At 52.3% G+C, this 21,945-nt stretch overlaps 1 protein-coding gene across 3 annotated transcripts; it reads left to right on the top strand.

The window, feature by feature from the left end:
• Positions 1–869: 869 nt before the first annotated feature.
• L3MBTL4 (L3MBTL4, histone methyl-lysine binding protein) lies at positions 870–21,552 on the top strand. 3 transcript variants are annotated; one of them, XM_026070757.1, is made up of 21 exons: positions 870–1,030; positions 1,846–2,069; positions 2,972–3,116; positions 3,275–3,413; positions 4,152–4,275; positions 4,942–5,029; positions 7,301–7,392; positions 8,067–8,171; positions 9,394–9,529; positions 10,082–10,182; positions 11,262–11,413; positions 12,491–12,567; positions 13,001–13,086; positions 13,657–13,767; positions 14,053–14,167; positions 14,407–14,506; positions 15,535–15,732; positions 16,069–16,115; positions 17,113–17,270; positions 18,159–18,221; positions 19,090–21,552. In XM_026070757.1, the coding sequence occupies exons 1-21, from the start codon at positions 895–897 to the stop codon at positions 19,222–19,224; spliced, it is 2,532 nt and encodes an 843-aa protein (XP_025926542.1). In that variant the 5' UTR covers positions 870–894; the 3' UTR covers positions 19,225–21,552. The 3 variants fall into 3 exon arrangements, 2 of the variants coding, with proteins under 2 accessions (XP_025926542.1, XP_025926541.1); XR_003254355.1 differs by having other exon boundaries at positions 872–1,030; positions 18,159–18,983; positions 19,090–19,180; XM_026070756.1 differs by having other exon boundaries at positions 872–1,030; positions 10,091–10,182.
• The last annotated feature ends 393 nt before the right edge of the window (positions 21,553–21,945 follow it).

The raw sequence follows: 21,945 nt of genomic DNA, 5'->3' as shown, positions 1-21,945 counted from the left end.
AGAAGTCAGTTCATATCTCAGGGTCAGGTCCAGTAATTGCCAGGCAGGTCCAAGGTCAAGCTGGGAAGTCAGCTGCAGGTTGGGATCTGGATCAGAGTCCATGACTAGGCACAACTGAGCTGGAAAACCGTACTCCTCTAACATAGCTCAAGCAGGGACTGAAGGCAGCAGGAGCTCCTGGGCCTACAGACAGGTATGGGTGCAGACCCCAGGTGAGGCTGGTCAGGGCCAGTAAGGCCTCTTAAGTGCTCTCCAGGCCATGACATGCTTTCTCTGATCTGCTCTGACCTGCTTCTTCAAATTCATGGCTGAACAAGTTGAACATTGCTGACTGTGTGAAAAACCTGGTTGTATGTGATGAACTTCATGTCCTCCTCCTGCTTAACTCATGTCACTTGTGAAATGCAGTCTTATAGATAATTAGAAGAAAATTGAGAGTAACTGCCCAGATGGAGAACTAAAAAGGGGAGGTTAGGGACCTCTGTCTTCTCCTGGGTAAGGGTTCCCAAACCAGCAGTTACAAGCCCCATCACAGTGGTACAAGCCCCAGAGAGAGCCAGGAACAGCTGTTGCTTGTGGTGGGACCCGCCACACTCATTCCTTCTTTGGTGGTGCCATGTAAGAAAAACCCTTTGGTGTTTGCAGGCTCTGAGCTGGGATCTCACAGCAAAGGCTTTCCTAGATCATGTTGGTACCAGCAGTGACTGTTACGCTGTTCTCTGTTGGGTTCACTCCTCCACTAAGTGGTGCTTTAATGTGTCTTACAGGGTGTCCTGCTAGGAAATAGTGAAAAGGGACCATCCTCCGCAGTCTCTTTCTCGCTCCTTTGTCAAATTTGTACTACCCAACTTGATTTCTTCCTTCCAGTTTTACACTCCGTGCCCAGGCAAGGTGATGGACAGCAGAGCAGAGATGGAAGTTGTGAGAAGCACGAAGGGGAATCCTGCTGGGGAGGTTAGCGTCCACGTGGTCACCAGTGAGAGCACTGTGCAGAGCACCCACCTGCCAACGACTGCCTTCATCATACCAGGTACGTGGGATTGTCCTCTGTATCTGCTGCCTCCACAGCCTTCTCATCGTGGATCACTCCTCTCACACTCTGTGTGTGTCTGTGCTCCTTGCAAGCCCTGGGAAGCAAAGCTGTGCAGTTGTCACCATCTCTGTGGCAGATCAAAATCTCCTAAGTCTTAAACTGAAGCCCTAATCTTTGAGGGCTGCTGTTCCATTGCAGCACAGTGTGCTGAGCTTGGACGCCTGCTTGGCAGTGCATGTGGGTGCCTGAGCTGCTGTGTTAGGGCTGGTCTGGCCCAGCTGATCAGTGTCTTTCAGGATGTGTGCAGGCAAAGCCCATACCAACCTGGATGTGCCTACAGTAGCATTTAGGTGCGATCAGGGATGTGCTTTTGAAGCAAATCTCCCAGTTTTTCCTGCTCGCTGAGTCTTAGTTCCCACTGTAGAGTGGCCCTGGCCTGTATACTGCATTCCTTTAAAATGAAACTGATCTGCAAGATGCGATCCAGGTACTCACCACTACAGTCCTGCCGCAACTGGGCATCCTGGCTGTGGGAACAGGCTGAGGTGAGGCTGAAGTACAATCTTCCTGAATGTGGATAGTGTGGGTGCCACCCCCTAGCAGAAGCTGCCTCTGGCTGCAGATCCTGTTGAGTCACACTACCTGCTCATGGATACTTTAGCCTAGAACACTGAGGCCCTGGCTGGGAGACTGTCCCCTCTCCATCACTTTGTGCTGCTTGGAGCTGCTGTGTTGCTGTTGTGCCTTGTTTGCATCTATGAAGAGTTTTCTGTGTGTCTCTGGTTGTTTGTTTCTTTTCTTCTCATCTCAAGCAAATGCCACTACCATCAACCTTCCTGCGAGCACCTTAGAAATCCAGCGGTTCCCCCGGGAGCCGCAGAGAAGCACAGGGATCGAGAGGCCAGACAGGGGAGCCGGGAATGAGCCCATCACAGCCACTGTCATCCCCCAGATCAGTGGGGTGCAGACCTGCAACACAGTCCGTGTGCTGGAGTGGAAAGATGGGGTGGCTACTCTGCCCGGGAGTAACCTGCGGGTAAGTGTAACCTTGGGCCACCATGTTTGCCCCCTCAGTCGCTTGCCTTTGTCAGTGGCAGGCCCCAGGCCTGTGCTGGCCAGGGACCACTTAGCTGTGATGTGGCCACCCTGGCAGTACCTGCAGCCCCAGCAGTACCTGCATCCCTCAGCTGTTCCTACTCTGCAAGGCTTTTCTTGTGCCCTAATCCCAGCAACACTGTGTTGTGAGTTTAACAGAGAGAGCACACGCATGGCACCTGGGGACTGTGGCAGCTCTGTCCTGCACAGGTGGCAGAGGGATGCTGCTTGCTGTGCAGGATGTCTTGCCTTTCCAAGCTGTGCTGTGGAGTTGCCCAAACTCCTGCACTCACACTGGAAACAGTGGCCTTGCACTCATCAGACAATGGGTGCCTTAGGTCTACTGTGGCTAGGGAGTGTGGCGGCCTGGTAGCATGAAACAGCTTGCACAAAGTGCATCTTCTCTCCTCCAATTTCTCAGCTGCTCTCAGGCCCAGGGCACCACATCTTCCAGCCATTGCCCTGCCCCCTTGATGCTGCCAGCTGGTGCTGGTCTCACCAGCAGGCAGAAAGAAGGCAGAAAGCAGGGGAGATTTGGGGGCTGCCTTCTCTCTTGTGCTTCATCCATCTCCTTGAGCCATGTGTCTCCCTGCTAGTACACCAGCCTGGCAGGCTCAAGAGCCAGCAAAGATTGCACGGAAGGACAGCAGGACAGGTGACTTCAATGCTGTGCTTGGCTCCATCATTGCTACCCTCAGCCTTGTGCTTCTGGGAGAGCTGTCCCTTTGTTGAACATCATGTCCCTCTCATTCTCAGAGCTCACATGCACCCACTAGCTGTTGTGTTACATTTCTATCCTCCTTGTTAACTTTTTTCTTTCTCTTTTTTGGGTCTATGACATAGTTTCGGATAAATGAGTATGGGACACTGAAGGTGGTGAGCGCAGATAAGATGCCTCCAGGGGAACCTATTAAGGAGAGTCACCCAGAGAAAGACGGGGACTCAGAGGTGCCACCCACCAGCAGGGACAATCCTACCGTTGCTCAGGGTAAGGGGACCACTATGGCACTTCTGGGGTTGGTATCGTCATGCAGCAGGTACTGTCTGGCTTAGACCCTGAGTGAGGCAAATACCTACTGCTTCCTGCTCTCCTTCCTTCACTGATCCTTGGGCCTCACTGCTCCTTTTCTGTCTCTCCTGACTCAGATGTAACAGAGCAGCCCAAGCTGCCAACAGCAGAGAGCATGTGCCACTGTGATACCTGTGGCCGGAGACATGTTTCGGATGGCACCCGGGAAGGCAGGGGCTTCTGCAGTGAACACTGTCACCAGCAGTTCAAAGAAAGGTAAAGGAGAGGGAGTCTGTGCCACAAGAGCTATAACCATTTGTCTGTCTGCTTACCCTCCCCGCTGTGTGTGCTCCAGCAAGGGATGCAGGTGCATCTCTCTCTGGCGGGTGCTGGGGACCCCATTTGTTTCCCTCTTTCCTTTAGGTAGGGTGCCCTGGCTGCAGCTTGGGGGTATGAAGTCCTGTCCCAAGGGGCAGCAGGAGTCGCAGAAAGCCAGATTTTCTCCTGCCTAGTTTGTGGCCTCATAAATGTGCAGCTACTGGCGCAGGATTGCTGTGGGAGGTGCTGCAAGAGGTGCTCCCAGGCCAAACTGCACGCAGAGGCATGGGTCAGGAGGGGATTTCCAACCTGCCGCCTTACCGACATGTTCTCTGAGGTGTCACCGAGTGCAAGGTGTGACTCCCAGGACTGGATTTCCATCATCTCTGAGCAATTCTGATGCAGCTTAGAGCCTTGCTACAAAACTAGATCTCTTTTGATTGATCCCCAGGTCCAGGTTTCTGACACTAGAGCATGTGAGGGTGGCTCAGACCTGTCCTTTGGTTCTAACCTCTTGGCAACTTTTCTCTAAGAGGAGTACATACATTAGTCAGGAGGAATGAAAATGTATGCGTGTGTAAGAAATGGGATGACAGTGATTCTGTAGCAGTCACTCTCTTGCAGTTGTGTTGACTGCCACCCCAGCTATTGCCACATGCTCTGCTGCAGTGATTTACTCTCCCTTCCTCCATGCAGGTCTGTCATTGTGGAAAACTCTGCCAGCAGCACCAATGTCACCGAAATCCTCAAGCCAGTGAAGAAACGAAAGAGGAAGGATTACCAGAGCCCTTCAGAGGAAGAATATGAATCAGAGCAAATGGTAGGAAGATGGAGGGTGTGCATGTGCTTGCATGTGTACATGACAATATTGGGGTGGGCCAAGGACCACCCATGTATCTGGTGCAAGTGTGTATAATTCTCATCGGTGCTTCTTAGTACCATGCCAGCTATGTGTCCAAGTGGTAACAAGAAGCTGTTAACACCAAAAAGACTTGAATGTGTGGATTGTCGTGGCTTCTAGACACTTGGCCTGCTGTTTGGCATGCTGAACATGCTGGATTATACAGCGCTGGGCATACACTGATTGGGTTATAGGTGCTGAGCTCTCCCAACTGGTCTCTTGAGTCTGGGCCACCAAACTCAGTGTTGAAGTAAGAGAGCATCTGTCTGATGTGTGTATAATGTATATCCCGGGGAAGGGAGAGTGACTTTGACAAGCCAAAGAACAGCTGTGCATGCAAGCCTTGCCTCTAGCAGATTCAAAACAATTGTGGTTGCTACCACTCAGCACCAAAATCCCCCTCAGGTTCCCATCACCAGATCCTCTTGGACACCCATTTCTGGACTAAGCATCATCTAATTCATGGATGTTGTGGACGCCCCTTATGGCACAGGCCTGAGGGTACAGTACGCAGTGTAAATCTTTGCACAGGAATCCATGACTTTCAACATGATGGGCTTCTGTTTTGTCTGCTCTCATGCGTAGGAGGAAAAGCAGGAAGAGAGGAAAAATTCTGCAGGAGACCCTGCCATCAGCAATCCAGACGTTGAAGCATGGAATGGGAGCCAGCATGGTATGGAGGGGCTGGGTGGGCTGTGGGGTGAGCGCTCTGCCATCATGGCTCCTTCTTGCCTGCGCAGAAGTGAGTGGGGCCACACAGCGGAGGCTGCAGGATCCCTCTGCAGCGCTGAGGAGCTGGGCTAGCATTATGGTGCTCCAGCAGTGAGTCAAACACACAGTGCCGTGAGCCGGTACCTGTTCCTGAAGGCTTGTAAGCTCCTCTGCTTGCTGCTCCTGCTCTCCCTGTCTCTTTCCCTTTCTCTCCTTCCTCTCTTTCTCTCCATGGGTGCACCCTTACAAGTGTACAGCTGTATCTTTTTCAGGATTTGGGCCGTACTGTACAGTGCTTTCTGGTCCCTCCCATTGGGAGCTGATTTTATTACTTGCTTGTGAATATGCTGTTTATGATGATCCCGTTTTGCTCTGAGAGATGCTATCGTGAGCTGTAGTGTGACTGTGTGCTACATCTGGCTTTGCCCCACTTTTCACAGTCTCATGGGGAACATCCCTCACATGATCCAGACACCATGAGTTTGGGGGCTGCTCCTGTAGGTCTGATGCCGCTGAAGCCTGAGGCCTTGCCATTTTGTCATCTCACAAGGTGGGCTGTTCCTAGACCATGTCAGAGCAGATCTCAAAGACAGAGCTGTGGGCACTGAGGGAAAAGAGACAGGCTGAGGGATGCAGTGTTTGCTTTGTTTGTTTTTCCCTTACATTGTGATAGGGAAGAAAGTAAAACTTGGGAAAATATTGGACATAAACATTTATGGGGAATATTTCCTCTTTGAATAGTGAAAGGTCACTTTTAGAGTCATTTTAAAATGAAATTGTTCCTGCTGCACTTTGGAAGCCCCCCAACAGCCAAGTGTAGGGACTCTAACAGGGGCCAGGTTATTGGAATAAGTCAATCTTTTGATGTTACACTGAGTTAACCCATTAAATAGGGAGCTCATATTCGCTTGCCAGGTCCCTTGCTCTACAAACATTAGTTTTCTTTGTGGGAAGAGCAGGTTTCTACTTGCATTGTTTCTGAGCCCTGAACATGTAACCTTTCTTGCTGCTTACAAGTAAGCATCATTGAACCTTGTAATTTTCAGCATTTTATTTTCTTTTATTTTAGAGATACATCAGTGGACAAAATACACACTTGGATACTTCAGTGCATCAGAGTTCTATCTCTAGGTACATTTGTCCAGAAGTGCAGAATTTGTACTTACCCAAATGTGCCTTTCAGTTTTTCTTCTATGTGCTAAATAATAATACAGGTGTTTGCCACTCTTGAGCATTAAATAAAGTATCTTTGTTAGTTAGTATCCTTGCTCACTGAATCTCAGCTTCAATTTCTTCCACAAGTTTTCATTTTTTCCTTTTCTGCCTCCTCTAAACCCAAGGGAAGAAAGGAGAAAGGAGTTGGTCTGTTTTCCCCATGCATCCTTGGCCTGCCCTACAGAAGGCTGCCTGCCATGGCTGCTATGTAACTGCGAATTATTTTGTGCTGGACTAGAGATCACACTCACAGAATCCCTTCAGATGCTAAGGAGCAGGGAGAGGGTGGCTAGAGAGCAAGAGATTTTGGGTGTGTCTTATGTGCCTTGGGCAAGGCCTCTGTGGCATTCCCAAGGGACTGAGTGTGTGAAGAGACACCTTCCTGCCTACAAAGGGAGGATGCTGTCTTCTTTCATGAGTATGCTAAGAGTAAATGCATCCCTAGGGCATCAGGGTGGCCCTGGTCTGCTGAGGAGGGCTTACGCAGGTATCTCAGAGTAGAGGATAGCAGAGCTGGTGCCTCCAGAGCAGCTCTGCCCCGGCTGCCGTGGGAGGTTAGCCTGCTGCAAGCCTGACTGGCCAGGAGCCCCTCTGCAGCTGGGGGTGACCTCCTGTTGGATGTTGTGGCCATTTTGGATGTACCAGCTGGAGGAGGAGTGGTTGTATAGGTCTCCCGACATGCTTTGTGCAGGATGGTTTTTCTCCCGAGGGCTCTCAGACACCTTGCCAGAGCACTTGTGTAGTGACAGAGGACATTTGGGGTCATGGGGACCTGTGTGAGAGGGGGCCTCTCGGCTCTGTCCCTTGTCGGACAGCCAGACAGGTTTGCTGGTGAAGGGGCTCTGGTAGGGTGGTGCTGAGCTTCATAGGAATGCTGGACTGTGTGCGAGAGCAGGATGTGGCCCCGGTGGGACCCATGGCCTCACCTGCCCTCCGCACTGCCCCGAGGCAGGCAGGGACTGGGGCTGGAGCTGACCCTCAGCAGCGCCTCTTGTGTGTGCGTTTGTGCTGCGCTCAGGTGCCAGCGAGGAGAAGAAAGAAGGCTGGTCTTGGGCGTCCTACCTGGAGGAGCAGAAAGCTGTCGCTGCCCCTTTAGATCTCTTCCAGGATGTGAGTTGGGATTTTCCTGTCTTTTTCCCTCTTTCATCTTCTCTTTTCTTTCCCTTTTTTTCCCACCCCTCCTCTTTCTCCTCTCTTCCTTGCTTCCCTATTTTGCGGGGCTCTGTGCAATAAGCAAGCTCCTTTCTTCATCCAGAGGTGACCAGTTAGTCCCACTGCCTTCCAGTTGTGATTTATCCCCACTGCTGCTCCCCGGTGGGGTCTTGTCCCCCAGCCCTGCACCTCATGTGTGCCTGGGAGACCCTGGTGGCTCTAGAAGGGTGGCGGAGCCCTTCCAGGCCTTCCCTGAGTCCATGCGTGAGTGCTCTGGGAAGCCGTGTGCCATGTTGGACCTCTGCTTCTGGCTGGGTGCTCACCAGGGCATGATAGGAGCCCAGACCCCAGTGCCCCCGCTCTCCCGTGGCCCCAGTGCTGTGCAGCTCTCAAGTGGGCTAGTGGCCCAGGGACACCCTGCCCTGCCAACAACGAGAGAAGCAAACCCGCAGGTAGATGGAAGAATGTGTTTTTCTACGGAGAAAGGATTAAAATTTGGCTGACGACATAACCTGTTGCCTACCATCTCCTGGGCCCAGAAGCTCCCATTACCTGACGGTTGCTCCATGGGATTGTTCTAGACCCCTTTACCTGTGTTGTTTTTTACATTTTAGTTTAATTTGTGTTTCCAGTACCAAGTAGCTTCGCAGCACAAGAATGGCTTTAAAGTGGGGATGAAGCTGGAGGGGATCGATCCACAGCACCCATCTATGTACTTTATCCTTACTGTGGCTGAGGTAAGGCGCCTCCAGCTTTGCGGGTGCATCCTCTGGCTCCTTCTTTTGCTCTCCTCATGCCCAGGCAGTGGAAGGCTCGTCAGGAGAGGAGGTGCTGCAAGGAGGCTGGCAGAGGGCTTTGGGTCCTCACCTGCACATGGCTGCCAGCACTGCTGGGCACAGAATGAATTGGCACTTTGGCACCTCAGTTAAGGAAATTGGAGGTTTCTTGCTGTTTTCTGGAGAACAGGAGATAACACTGGGGAGCAGTTGCCATTTCCAAGTGTAGTTAGTCTCTCCATCACACTGACACAGGGTGTCAAGGTGACACTATGGCTTCACCATGGGGCAGAGAGGCCATAGCAATGGCAACAGCTTCTTACCTTTGAGCTGATGCCTCTCAGATAAGTCTGACCCCTGGAGGTGGATGGTGTGGAGGTATCCCTTTTCTTCTGGGAGGTATCCCTTTTTTTCTGTCAGTGGAGGCCCACTGTCTCTGGGGCTCTCAGCTCAGCCATGTGTCATGCCCCAAAACCAGCCTTGCCTCACAGTGCTCCCAGGGCCCAAAGGGAACCAGGGAGAATGGCCATACAGCAGTGGCTGCTGGAGAGATTTCACCGAAACAGCATGGCATCCAGCCAAAACCCTGTGCTGGAATCTCCCACAGGTGCAGAAAAGGGAATCTTTGCACTTGCTGGATCTGGCAATGTGCCCGACCATTTCACAGAATCACACAACAGCTGAGGCTGGAAGGCAGCTCTGGAGATCATCTGGTTCAAACCCCCTGCTCAAGCAGAGTCACGGTCATGGTCACCTGGAGCAGGTTGCCTGAGACCATGTCAGACAGCTTTTGTATATCTCTGAGAATGGAGACTCCACAACATCTCTGGGCAACCTGTTCCAGTGCTCAGTCACCCTCACAGTAAAAAAGATTTTCCTTAGATTCAGATGGAGCTTCCTGCGTTTCAGTTTGTACCCGTTGTCTCTTGTCCTGTTCCCATTTCCTCCTATGCCAGTGTATAGGGCCGGCTTCGTGATGGCTCAACACTTTCCTTGCTTCATGCTGAACACCTCCTGGGATTGGCTTGTGCCTCCTGATTCAGGGGGCTGGCCTATTAATATGACTTTTGGTTTCCCTAAGTGATACACTGAGATTGTAGGTGGGAAGGTAGGTGTAAGCGGTGCTCAGCCAGGGCATCAAGAGGTTTCCATGGTCCTTCCCTTCTGCTCTCCCTGCTGGTAGGTGTGTGGTTACCGGATGCGCCTTCACTTTGATGGCTACTCCGAATGCCATGATTTCTGGCTGAATGCTGACTCCCCCAACATCCACCCTGCTGGCTGGTTTGAGGAGACAGGACACAAACTCCAGCCCCCGAAAGGTAAGGAGTTGGAGAGTCTGGGTCTACAGGCCCTGTCGAACAGGGGGATGAGGAGCAGACCCCCAAACTGCAGGTGGGATCTAGGGGCCAGGGTGGTTCCAGGAGGGTGAGGAGGGATGCTGCTGTGTTGGGGCTGTTGCAGGACAGCCCTGCAGGTACCTGTTGCCACTAAAGAGCTTGGCTTGCTCCCATCTGGGGCAAAGCCTTGTTTCCCTGGATGACACTGTGCTGCTGGAGCCCAGCGGCTGCAGCACCCTGGGCAGAACACAATGCGCCCCACAATACATCTGGGACCAGAGCTCTCCAAGGAGGAACCAAGCGCTGGATTTCCACTCCAATGCTAACATTTCTCAGCATTCCTCTGAAACAAGCCACTGGCCTGTGCCGGATGTGGCCAGGCTGCCGGATTTCCCAGGGTGCCCTAGGGCCCCTTCTCCCATAGTGAGGCAGCCTTGGCGGGGCGAGGGCTGGCCAGACTTGGGTGGCTGGGCTCAGCCATGTGGCCTCCTGGCTGATCTCTATGAACTGGCTGCTCTCCTTTCCCTTCCTGAGGGGTTGTAGGTTATAAGGAGGAAGAATTCAGCTGGACAAACTACCTGAAGATAACAAAGGCTCAGGCAGCTCCTAAGCACCTCTTTGTGATCCGAAACAGTGTGAGTAGCAGCTTCTCCTTCCTGCCAGAGCCTACAGGTTCAAGTGTAACTTCTTCCCATCCATCCCAGCCCAATCCCTCCCCCAGTTTTGGGCTTTTCAACATCCACCCCATGCCTCTGATCCCCCCCAGTGCAAAGGGCCAGGAGAATGCACTGCTGGCATTGCTTAATGAGACATGATATGATTTGCTACTGAGGATCTGCAACTTGGACGCTAGTCTGGTCTGTTCAAAACTGGGGTGGGTCTGATACACCAGATCCATCTCATGTACAGTTACAGCTCTCCCAGATGTACTGGTGGGGAAGAATTAGCCTTTTTTCCAATCTGTTTTGCCAAAAAGAAACCCCAACAGTTAATGTTTCATCAGTATAATTCTTTTGTCTCTGTTTTCTCTTGACCTTTGTTTTTCATATGGCAGCTTGGGTAAAGAAAGGGAGAATACAGGTGGAATGCTAAATGCTGATGGTTTTTTTTGTTAGTTGCAGAGGAAATTCAATCTATTGATAAATCAGTCTCTCCAAGTTATTTATTATGTCTAAATCCTCCTCCTTGAAATGATGTATCCCTGCCAAGGTGGAGATGTATGATTGCTGCAATGATCCCGCTAGTGTGTGTGATGCAGTGTTTTACACAGATTTTGCATCCAAGAAATAAAGGCAAGGTAGGGTGCAGGGCCCCATCCTAGGTCCTCCTGCCTAGGGGATTTAGTAGCTGCAAACAGTGGAGGAGCATGACTGCAAACAAGTATTTTGTGACAAAATCTGAACCAATATAAGCTGGAGACTGCTGCTGTCTTGGAGCTTACTGCTTATAGAAGATCCTGAGGGTCTGAAGATGTTTTTTTCTTCTTTCTTTGTGTGGCCAAGCCAAGTTACTTACCCTGTGTCTGTTTTCTTGTGCACAGCAGGGTGCTGCCCTCTGGGACCCCTAAGTGGTCACAGACCCCAGGTGGAGGCCAGGGCTGAGTTTTATTTTGGGAGAGTTTGGGGAGGCGCTGTGTTGCCACAGGTGAGGGAAGTGGTGAGGAGGGCGACTGGTACCACGGGCGTGAGCAAAACCTGTCCCCTCTCTCCTGCAGCATGAGGCTCCGCCGGGCTTTGAGGTGGGCATGAAGCTCGAAGCCGTGGACCGCATGAACCCTTCCCTGATCTGTGTCGCCACAGTGACGGATGTGGTGGACAATCGCTTTTTGGTGCACTTTGACAACTGGGATGATACTTATGACTACTGGTAAGCACACAGAGGCTCCTGGACACCAGTGCTGACAAGGAGCCTTGCTGCTGCTTCAGCAAGAGTGACAGGGTGCTCTGGGATGATCCCAAAATGCCAGGCCAGCAGTGGCCTGATAGGGCAGAGGGTTGCCTACCTGTGCTGAAGGAGAAACCTTTTCCTGTCCCATATCACTGTTACTTTCTAGGATGTAAGCACATCTCTCCCATTAACGTGAGTTTAAAACAGGCCTGAACACAAGCCCTGACCTGGACCTGGAGCCCACTTCAGTGTCAGGCAGGGCCACCTACAATGTCACCAAAGCAAAGGCTGAAGGCCTAAGCTTAAAAGGAGCTTGCAGGGCCATGGGCAGAGGGTGTGTGCGTATGTGGGAGGGGAGGTTGCAGATGAGGCTGGCCAAGGCTGGTTAAGGCCGATTAGTGCAGTCAGGGCCCTGAGACCAAGTCTGCATCCATCCTGCTTCATAGCCAGAGCCTGCAGATCTTCTCTCTCTTCTTGCTTGCTTCAGTTCCCTGCCTGAAGAGCTGTGTTTCTTTAGCTGTTGCTGCACTAATCATTTTAAATGCCTGACCCTTGCTGCTTGCTCCTTGCTAGGTAATGCTGGTCACAAGAAATGGCTCCTGTGTGCTGCGCCCCAGGGCAGACCCACGAAACAGGAGCATCTGAGTAGCTACGATCTATTTGGGGGCCATGACCAGTACTTGAGCTCCCCAGCCACTCAGCTCTGCCTGCTCTGAGCTCTGGAAATGCATGGCATGTCTCCCTTCCTACAGCAAAGCGTTAACTTTTCCCTGGGCAGCTCCACTGCGGAGCTTGCACCCAGGACGTATTGTCAGGGTTCATGCCCTGCTCTTGTGAGCTGGAGCCCCCCTCCTCTAGCCCTTGACTCCACAGTCCCCTGGGCTATTCAGCAATGAGGGTGTTGTAAAAGACCCAAGCTCATGCAAGGCCTTTTGCAGGTTACACAGGCCTGGGCTGTGCTGCCAGGCAGCATGCCCCGGTTTCTGACAGCCTGCACTGTTCAGCAGTGATGAGCCAGGTGTCTCTGCCACATAAGTGTACAGGTGTGTTTTGCAGGTGTGACCCAAGCAGTCCATATATTCACCCAGTCGGATGGTGTCAGGAGCATGGCAAACCCCTTACACCTCCTCAAGGTGAGTAGGTGGCCAGGGAGCACAGCCTGCATTAGCGCATCCCGTTGGGGACAGGCTTTGCCTGGGGAGACAAGGGTGCCCAGGGGCTTAAACCTGACAGCCTCTGCTCGCCTGCAGGTCTGGGAGATTTCTGTGCCAAGGAGGCAGCATGTACTGGCCAGGGATCTTGTACCTTTGTTCAGGTGCAGCAGCATTGTTATCAGGCCAAGTGGAGTTGTCAGGAAGCCCCAGTGCAGGCCCAGACATTTTTGCTTCCTCTGTACTCTGTATGTCATGGTTCATTAGAAAATAGTGGCACATCTTGATGTCTCTCAGGTTCTCACATACCTGGTGCAGGTTTGGTTGGTCCTTCAGGGCAGTAGGACGTTCTGGGATACTTGCTGTCCTCCTGCAGGCAGGTGTGTTTCACCCTGCACATCATTCCCCCTTCTAGATTATCCTGACCCTGACAACTTCAGCTGGGAAAAGTACCTAAAGGAAACTGGAGCATCTGCTGTCCCAGCTTGGGCCTTTAAAGTGGTGAGTGCCCCATTATCTGCTCCACTGTGCCTGAGCAGGCCTTCAGGTTTTCTCCATTGTCAGGTCTATGCTTTTATGAAAGGTGATGTTTAGTGTGCTCCTGCCACAGCCTGGGGTTCAAATCTACACTCAGGGTGCAGAAATCAGGGCTATACTGGGCAAGTAGATGCAAACTGGGAAAAATGAGAAATATGACCACTTCCTTGGCTAGATAGGAGCCAGGTGATGGGAAATCATTTCAGCTTGCTTGGTGGTTTTTGTCTCCAATTGCAGTAACAGCAGCTGTTTCCAGCCAACTGCAGCCACAATGTAAATCCCCCAAATGGGTCTCCAAGAGGCCTTTTTCCCTTGGCAGAGATTTCCTATCTTGCATCAACACAGTTCAGATCCAGGAAATCCATCCCTACTCTCTCCTGGTTGTAGTTGCAAGCTTGAGAGGGCTCCAGCCCAGATGGGCCAGAGGTGGGAGCTAGGCTTTGGAGCACATGTTGGTGGAAAAATGGGGAAGGAGTGCAGGAGCCCAGATTACAGCCCAGCTCCTCAATGACCTGGTGTGCTCCTCACTCTCAGCGCCCACCCCATGGCTTCCTGGTGAACATGAAGTTGGAGGCAGTGGACAGAAGGACTCCCTCCTTTATCCGAGTGGCCAGTGTGGAGGATGTGGAAGATCACAGAATAAAGGTGGGTTCTGGGGTCTTGGTGCTGAACTTGCATCCAGGCACTGTCCTGGCTTGCTCCTGCGCTTCCCGTTTCACTGTGCCAGTTGTAATGGCAAAGTAGGCGGAGGTCTGTGGAAGCATTAAGTACATAGGATGGCAAGTCTCATTGCCCAGCTCCGAGAGTGGAGCAGAGCCTTCTGTTGTAGTTCAGCTCTACCCTACTGCTTGCCATCAGCTTGGAGGGCTCCAGTGCTGCTTAGGGAGGTGCCCTGAGGTTTAAGGATGACCTTTCCACTTGTTTCCCCAGATCCATTTTGATGGCTGGAGCCACGTCTATGATTTCTGGATCGATGCAGATCATCCGGACATCCACCCCATAGGCTGGTGCTTGAAAACTGGGCACCCGCTGCAGCCTCCTCTCAGTAAGTCCTTGGCCTGGGGCAGCCTCTCACACCAGGGCCCAAGAGTGCCAGATCCCTACTGTCACTGGCCCCTGACCATGAGCAGAAATGTGTCCTGGCTGAGGGTGGGCAGGGAGAAAAGGCCTTTCTCACAGAGCTGGCAGCTGGAAATGTCCGTGCAGTTTGGAGCAGGCAGGGAACACAGACCTCTGGCCCTGCCGGGGGCCATGGCTATAACCGTGTTTCTCCTTCTGGTACAGGGCCAAAGGAACCAGCTTCCTCTACCCATGGGGGCTGCCCAACTCTGGGCTGCAAGAGCATCCCTCACACCAAGGGCTCCAAGTACAGCTTTCACCACAGGTGAGCTCCCCCAGCATGGTTTGGAGGGGCAGCGGTTCCCCATGGGCCCAGCCCCAGGGCCTTCCTCCTCTCCTCTGCCACCCACATGGCTTCTTGGCACCGTTCTTTGCCCTCATCCCGCCCACCACCCCAATTCTGGCTCTCCCTCCAGCTCAGGGGCAGCCCTTGCTCTCCCTGTGTCAGACCTGCATAAAGCACGGGGGCTCCATTCCTGCTGTAATTCTTTATTAGGTGGTGCTCCCTGCTCTGTACCTGCCCTGTGCCACTCAGAGCCCCCCAAAGGCACCTTAGACACCCATCTGCCTGTGGGGCACACGGGCTATGTAGGGGACAGCCTTAGGTACTTTATGACACTGCTCATTGATACCAGCTTCCAGGATGGTATTCTGCCAGTCCCTCATGGATGCTTTTTCCTATGAGATTTTGATCTGAGAAGCGCTGAGACAGGACAATAAATCTCCCCCAGGTCACTTGTGTGAGCTTTTTCCAGGGAAGTCAGAAATGGCGTAATGCTGACCCCAGCACGGCAAGCTGGCAGCAGAGCAGAGGAGCATGTCAGGTGGAGAGTCCTTGAGGACAAGGGAGGCAGATCAGGCTCCCAGGGGTTTCTCTTCTGGCCAGGCTCATGAAACTTGCTTCCTCCTTACTCTGTTGATTTTGGGGCCTGTGGATAGTCTAGATGTCTGTGGGGGAAAGGAAGGGATGATGGAGACTGTGAATCCTACTGACCTGGTTGATCAGGACTGTGGAGACCTGTACAGGGTCGCAGTTACAGCTGTGGGGAAGGTGGAATGGGGATTTGTACCTGGAGGGGCTGGACTTGTCCTGCCTGTGAATTCACGCGCTCAACGCCCTGGACCTAGGGCATTTGTTCAGCAAGTCTTTGACATTGCTGTGTGTGGCCAGAGCTGTGGCTTCCTGTGGTCTGGAGTGGAGGGGTAGCCATGCCACCAAATGTGCTGGGCCTGACTGGCGTCTGTGTGCTGCCCCGTGCTGGGTCCAACTCTCACCTACCCTCTGTCCTCTAGGAAGTGCCCCACGCCGGGTTGCGACGGGTCAGGACACGTGACTGGGAGATTCACAGCCCATTACTGCCTCTCAGGGTGCCCACTGGCAGAGAAGAACCAGGGCAGGCTCAAAGCAGACTTATCTGACACCGAGGCCTCAGCTCGAAAGAGGAACCTGATGGGCTTCTCTCAGCGAAAGAAATCTCGGCACCATGGGAGGTAGGGGCAAGCCTGGTAAGGCCAGTGCAGGCAGTGCTGCACCTGCACTGTTCTGGGCATCCTTGGAGGGGACAGCCAAACCAGAAGAGGCACCTTACCCATGGGGGTGCGTGCTTGCTGGCAGCTGGTGTTCATCCTTCCAGCTCTGTTGGGTCACCTTGGGCAGCTCTCCTGCTTTTTCTTTCCATTTTGTGTGAGCTTGGCTGTTAGCCCTTTGGGTCAGGGTCTGAGAGGGAATCCTTGCTCCCACCGCCAAGGCACAGCTCTGTGCTACGCAGAGAAGAGCCCTCAGGCTGGTCCCAGCTGTGTTTGAAATCCATCTTCTTGTCTCTTTAGAGGGCGACCTCCGAAGTACCGGAAGATCCAGCAGGAAGACTTCCAGAGTAAGCGCTGTCTTCTGCCATGGTGTCACTGCAGAGCAGAGGCATGGTTTGAGGACTTGGCATGGTGGGTGGGAGAGAAAAGTCTCCTCTTGGACTGTTTGGTTAGACCTAGTGCAGGTCAGCACCTTGTGGAGGACTCTGCAGAGTCTGTGCACAGCTCATGGCCTGACTTTCAAAGCTCTGTGACAGGGGACGTCCCTGCCTCTTACCAGAGCTGTGCTTGGTCCCTTATTATGTCTCTTGATTTATATTCCTGATTCCTTTGAGTGCATTAGGGCAGGGAATTAGGATCCTCTCTCCATGGCAGTGCATTTTCCAAAGCCCTCTGTCCACTGCAGACAAGGATGTTGTGCCCTCATCCTGTGGGTGCCATGTGTACCCCAAAACATCAGTGGGATTGTGAAATGCCATGTTATTGCCACAGTACAAAAAATTAGGGCTGAACAATTCACTTTGCATTTAGTTGTTATGATTGAAATAAAACACTGACTGGCTGCAAGAAGCAAAGACATTTCTTCCAGCAGTTAACAGTTTTACCATGGGCTGGTGCCCACCCCAGCACTAGGAATGAATGAAAAGGATCTCTTTTTGGGAGACATCCCTGACTCCTTGGGGCAGAGAACAAGAGAAAAACTCTGTTAAAAACCTGAAATGAACTAAATTATTAAGGATGTCATTCTGGTGTGAAATTTGACATTAGAATTTAGTTTAATTTAGAAAATGAGTGATGGGAGGTGGTAAGAACAAGGAAAAGCCAAGTTTGTTGGCTCAAAAATTCTTCCCCCACCATCGCCAGTCCCACCTACCTGGACCCTTTGATACACTAATATCCTGCTAACGCAAGGGACAACCTGGCTCTTGATAGTCTGAGTCCATGAGACCATCTGCTTCCAACCCCAGGTCCTCCGCTGGCAGGGGGTCTCTCCAAGGCCTGTAGGATGGGATGGGATGTTCATGTCTCTCTACCTTGTATCATGTCTTGCCTTTTTATTGCCAGCTATTTCCTCGGAGAATATGCACCAGTCGCTCTTTATGTCTGCCCTGTCTGCCCACCCTGACCGCTCCCTGTCCCTCTGTTGGGAGCAGCACTGCAAGCTCCTGCCAGGGGTGGCTGGCATCACAGCAACCACAGTGGCCAAGTGGACCATTGATGAGGTAAGGAAGTTTTGGAGAGAGCTTGCTGGCTCCTAACCCACAGGTGTGGCTGTGCAGTGCTGTTGGCACATGTGCCAGGTGCTGAGGAGCCTCGAGGGCCAGTTCCCTGGACTGGTGAGGAGATGGCCAGCTTGATGCACTTGTGCTCAGTGGGGGAAGGTGTGGATATCTGCCAGTCATGTGCCCTGATGGCAGCTGCTGGGAAGGGCACATGCAGGATAGGCTGCCAGAACTACCAGTTTGTGGCTTGGCTTGAATGTGACACTAGCTCAGGGCTGGGAGATGAAGGCAATCAGCAATCTCTTCATTTAGCCTATTACAGTTTTCCAAACAAACCAGTTTAATCTTTTTTTAAGTGAAAAAATTAGACCATTGACTCAGCAGAGAAGGAATCACTTCCCTGGTTCTCCTCTGAAGAAATCTTTGTCTCAGACCCTTCCTTATCATCTCTCATTCACTTTCTCAGGCATCCGTGGTAGTCCCTTTTGAGGCCAGGGTAACTGGACCTCTGCAGCCAGAGAGCCAGCCCTGGCTGCCAGGCTTGCCTGATATCCCCATTACCCTCCAGTGTGTCCTTCTACTGCCCTGGACCCTCAGTGGGAATCATCTTGCCATGCTGAATACTGCTTGCTGGAGATGAAACTGCTGTGGCATTTGCTGCTGTGGGGCTGGAGAAGGCCAGCACCTTTCCCCTGATCTGACGCTGGTCTCCCCTAGGCATAGGAGAGCACTGCAACTGCAGCACTTTGTCCTGTCCAACAGGCATGTGTTACCTTACAGTAGGCAAAACACCACTGTGGAAGTGAGGGTGTGGGCTCAGGGTGTTTCCAGTCAGGGAAGTCACTTCTTCAGGGAAGTCTTGACATTGCTCTCCCTGTCTGTTCCAAGGTTTTCAGCTTTGTTCAGACTCTGACGGGTTGTGAGGACCAAGCCAAACTCTTCAAGGATGAGGTGAGATCAGCCGGAGGACAGGCACAGGCAGCCCAGAACAGCAAAGGGGGAGGGAGGGATCGGCCAGCAGCCTTTGGCCCAAAGCACAGCCGTTGAATGTCGAGAATATGTTTGGTGCCTGACAGCAATCTCACCCTGCTTTTTCCTTACCCATTCATCCTCCCTATCCCTGTGTCCTCTCACTAGAGCATCAGTCCAGCATTATTCCTGTCCATCAGCCATGTTCATAGTTTTTAGACTCCTCTGCAGACAGAACCACAGAGGAGCTGCTCTCCACCATATGCAGTATGTCTGGGGCAGGCTAATCCTGGGCACTCTGGGTGCAGTGAGTGTCCCAGCCTGTTGAGTAAATGGCCTGTGCTTTAATGGTGCTCAGGCAATCAGAGCCAAGCTGGGGCAGCCTTCATGCAGGCAGAGGGCTGGAGCAGGGAATAGATTGGTGTTTGCCTGGAGAAAAACACCTGTTGGCTGTGTCCTGTGCCCTTTGCGGTCTGGCCTGCAAGCCAGTTGGCTAGCTGCAGCATGAGCTTCTTGGCCACCCTTGGAAGGGACATTTCCCCCCTGTTCCTGGGTGTGCAAATTGCCCAGTTTTGGCTTACATGACATAGCGGGTTGGGACATGGTGGGAATGGTGTGTGTGGCTCTTGCCCTGCTCTGTACGAACGGGGATGGCCTGGAGCAGGGAAGAGGCTGTGGCGCAACACTCCAAAAGGCTTGGAAGGGAACAGCTTGAGCTATCTGCTCCCTGCAGCAGATGTGGAGGTGAGTGTGAATGTGCGTGTCTCCAGGGAGTACCTGTGCTGGTTGTCTCTGGGAAATTGCAGCCTGGCTTTCCAATGAACGCCATTGTCCCTGCTCTCCTCTCCAGATGATCGACGGCGAGGCTTTCCTCTTGCTGACGCAGGCTGACATTGTCAAAATTATGAGCGTCAAGCTGGGCCCGGCACTCAAGATCTACAATGCCATCCTCATGTTCAAAAATGCTGACGACACCTTAAAGTGACTTTTCTTGGCCCATCTGAGACCCTCCCTCAGCACCGGTGCTGCCAAACTGTCTGGCCACGACAGAGACCCACCCCCCCAACAACTCGCAGCTTGTCATGTCTTCCCCATGCCCTTTGGATGCCTCTTGTCTGCTCTCGCACCAGTCCATCTCCCTGACCCTCTTCCTCTCTCTCTCTCTGTCCTCTCATGCTGTCCCTCTCCTCCAGTGCTGGTAGAGGCTGATGAGGCAGAGGGTGGATGTGGGACTAGCCTGCCTTAGTGTGAAAGCCACCCTTGATGTGCTCCAAGCACGGTGACTGCGCTAGCTCAGGGGTGTGTTCAGGGATGGTGGAGCTGAACAGAGGGTGCAGGAGACCGAGGACTGACACCACTGCTCAAGTAACCAAGGAAGGGGAAGGGACTGACTACCCACATGGATACTCACACCCATTTAAAGGCTTGGTTTTTCTTTGTTCAGCAGCTGAGAGAGATTTTTTTTTCCCTCAGTGTGTTCCTCTGGGGTGAGGCTTGTGCTAACAACGTATCTGAGGGACGCTCTCTCGAGGAGCTTCTGCTCACTTTGCCTTTTTCTCTCTTGACTCCTTGTGACTCCCTCTTTTAAGGCCTGATGATAACTTTGCTTTGCCCCTTCATTGCACTGGGAATCAGTGGCCAACCTCTTGCCCCTTTGGGCGAGCAGTGTGTCCCAGCCATGGCTCTGCCCATGACCAGCATCAGTGTTTTATTGCTCTTTACTGTAAGGCAGCAGCCCCAGGGCCCCATGTGGCCAGGGCTGTATGGATGCAAAACAAAGCTCCATTTCCTCTTATGCTTTGGGCTGTCTAGGCCAGCACATCTCTGGGAGAAAGGCTTTTTGGTTAACTTGTGCCCCTTGCAGCGATTAAAAGTTCTCTACAAAGGAGAGACAGACCCACTTTAGTCCCAATATTAGGAGAAAGGCCCTTTCTAGCATTGAGGCAGCTGCTGAGGGCAAAAAGCCTCTATTTCTCCAAAGGCAGATCTGGAGTTTGGTTCCTAAGGAATTCCTGTTAGTTGACTCCGTCCTGCCAAGCCACCTTCTCGCCCCCTTTTGCCCTCCTGAGGCTCCCAAGCTTTGGTATTGGAAAGGTAGTATTATTTGCTTTCATTCTCTGGTTTCCTTCCCTGCAGAGCTAAAAAATTCAGCAGTGGACAGGTTTTTCTGTCCTTTTAACAACACAGCGCCTTTAACAAAGGATGCATGCACTTTGGAAATGCTCATGTAACACTGTCCCCTGTAATGGAGGGAAGGCCAAGTAGTCTAGGATTTTTTAGCCTGGAAAGCTGACATGACTGAGGGGATCCACAGAGTCCCAGGTGACTTCAGATAGTGCCCATGTCACCACCTGCCAGGAGGGAGAGGACATGCAGTGCCTATGCAATGGTTGTTGGGGTCTTTTATCCCTCCCTGCACGTCTTCTGTGGGTGACCACTGGAGCGAGGACACCAGGCTGAGAGACCAGTGGTGTGCCTGTGCGGTGCTTGTGGTTCTGCTCTGTCGCACCAGAAGGAGGTCAGCGCAGGCTGGGCTGTGCATGACTGGAGGTGAGCTCCTGGGCCCCTGAGAACTTTCCACAGTTTGAAATGGTATGATCTGAGTCCTGGATGTTCCTTCTTTCCCATTCCCATGAGTGACATATCAGTAGCGAAACAAGTCTTTTCCCCTTTCCCAGTGCTCAAAGACAGGGGTGAGAGATTTTAGCGTGTGCACCAGCAACATGTCTCGGAGCAACACTGCCTTGGAAGCCGCTGTCACACTTGGGTCAATTTGTGCTAGGCTTCCCATGGAAATGTAGCATTTTGACTTTTTCTTATTGAATATTTGAGGTCACATTTGACCTGCTCTTGAAATGTCTGCTGCTTGCTGTTCATGTGGGGCTTGTAACTAGTCCATGTATTTATTTTGTCAATGCTTGGGTTTGATTTAGGCAGCTCTCCCTCTCCTCTCCCTTTTCATTTTCTTCCATCTCTTCAAGCACTGCGGTGCGGCCAGCTGTGGAGAGAGGGTGAGTGGGAAGGAACAGACATGTCCTTGAGTCCCACCATCACTCCTGGAGTCACCCTCAATCCACAGTAAAGGGTGTCAAACTTGGTCTCTTCAGCTGTCAGAGAGTCTCTTCCTGGGCTGCTGTGTGCTGGGGGAGAGGAAGAAGAGCTCTCAGACCTTCAGCTGTGAGATCCTCCATGTAAACTGTGCTCTGAAACATCTCCAGGTGTGATTTGGAATGGCACATCTCCTACTTGTCTCTCAGTACCCTTGCACAGGACCTGGTCAGTGAGCTTATAAGGAAATATCTTATGAATCCTGTTCTTGTCTGCTCCATTCCTTCATGCTAAGTCATTCGTCCTTTTGGGGGAGGGACTAAGTGCTTGCCTTGGGTGTGCAGGAAGAAATTGCTACCAGGGTATCAGATCTAAAACCAGCACAAAGGATGGAGGGAGAGTCTTGTCTCTCCCAGGGCCACCCCAGGGAGCAGAGGTGGTGGGGAGCTCCCAGGATCCCTGCTGAAGGGGAAAAGGAGCTATAAAGGCAAACCATGGCTGGCCCACAGGACCACGTTGCCCACACTGGCAATTCTTGCTCTGCTGTTGTGACCAAGCCGTACTCTGCCTAGGCCCTGGTAAGATGGACAGAGGTGGGTGCTCCAGCCTGTGCTGGCCTTGGGCATCAGAGGGTGCAGCTGGAGGCTGCTCCCATTGG

The sequence above is a fragment of the Apteryx rowi genome, unplaced genomic scaffold (genome assembly GCF_003343035.1).
Source record: "Apteryx rowi isolate R43461 unplaced genomic scaffold, aptRow1 scaffold_318, whole genome shotgun sequence".
Taxonomy (NCBI): domain Eukaryota; kingdom Metazoa; phylum Chordata; class Aves; order Apterygiformes; family Apterygidae; genus Apteryx; species Apteryx rowi.
Note: the sequence above shows the minus strand (reverse complement) of the source record. Positions and strands in the feature narration are given on the sequence as shown.

Coding starts and splice junctions, on each gene's coding strand:
- L3MBTL4 (XM_026070757.1), top strand. CDS start 895: ATGGACAGCAGAGCAGAGATGGAAGTTGTGAGAAGCACGAAGGGGAAT. Junction 8,172..9,393: donor TTATCCTTACTGTGGCTGAG/GTAAGGCGCCTC, acceptor CCCTGCTGGTAG/GTGTGTGGTTACCGGATGCG. Junction 12,568..13,000: donor ACCCCTTACACCTCCTCAAG/GTGAGTAGGTGG, acceptor TCCCCCTTCTAG/ATTATCCTGACCCTGACAAC.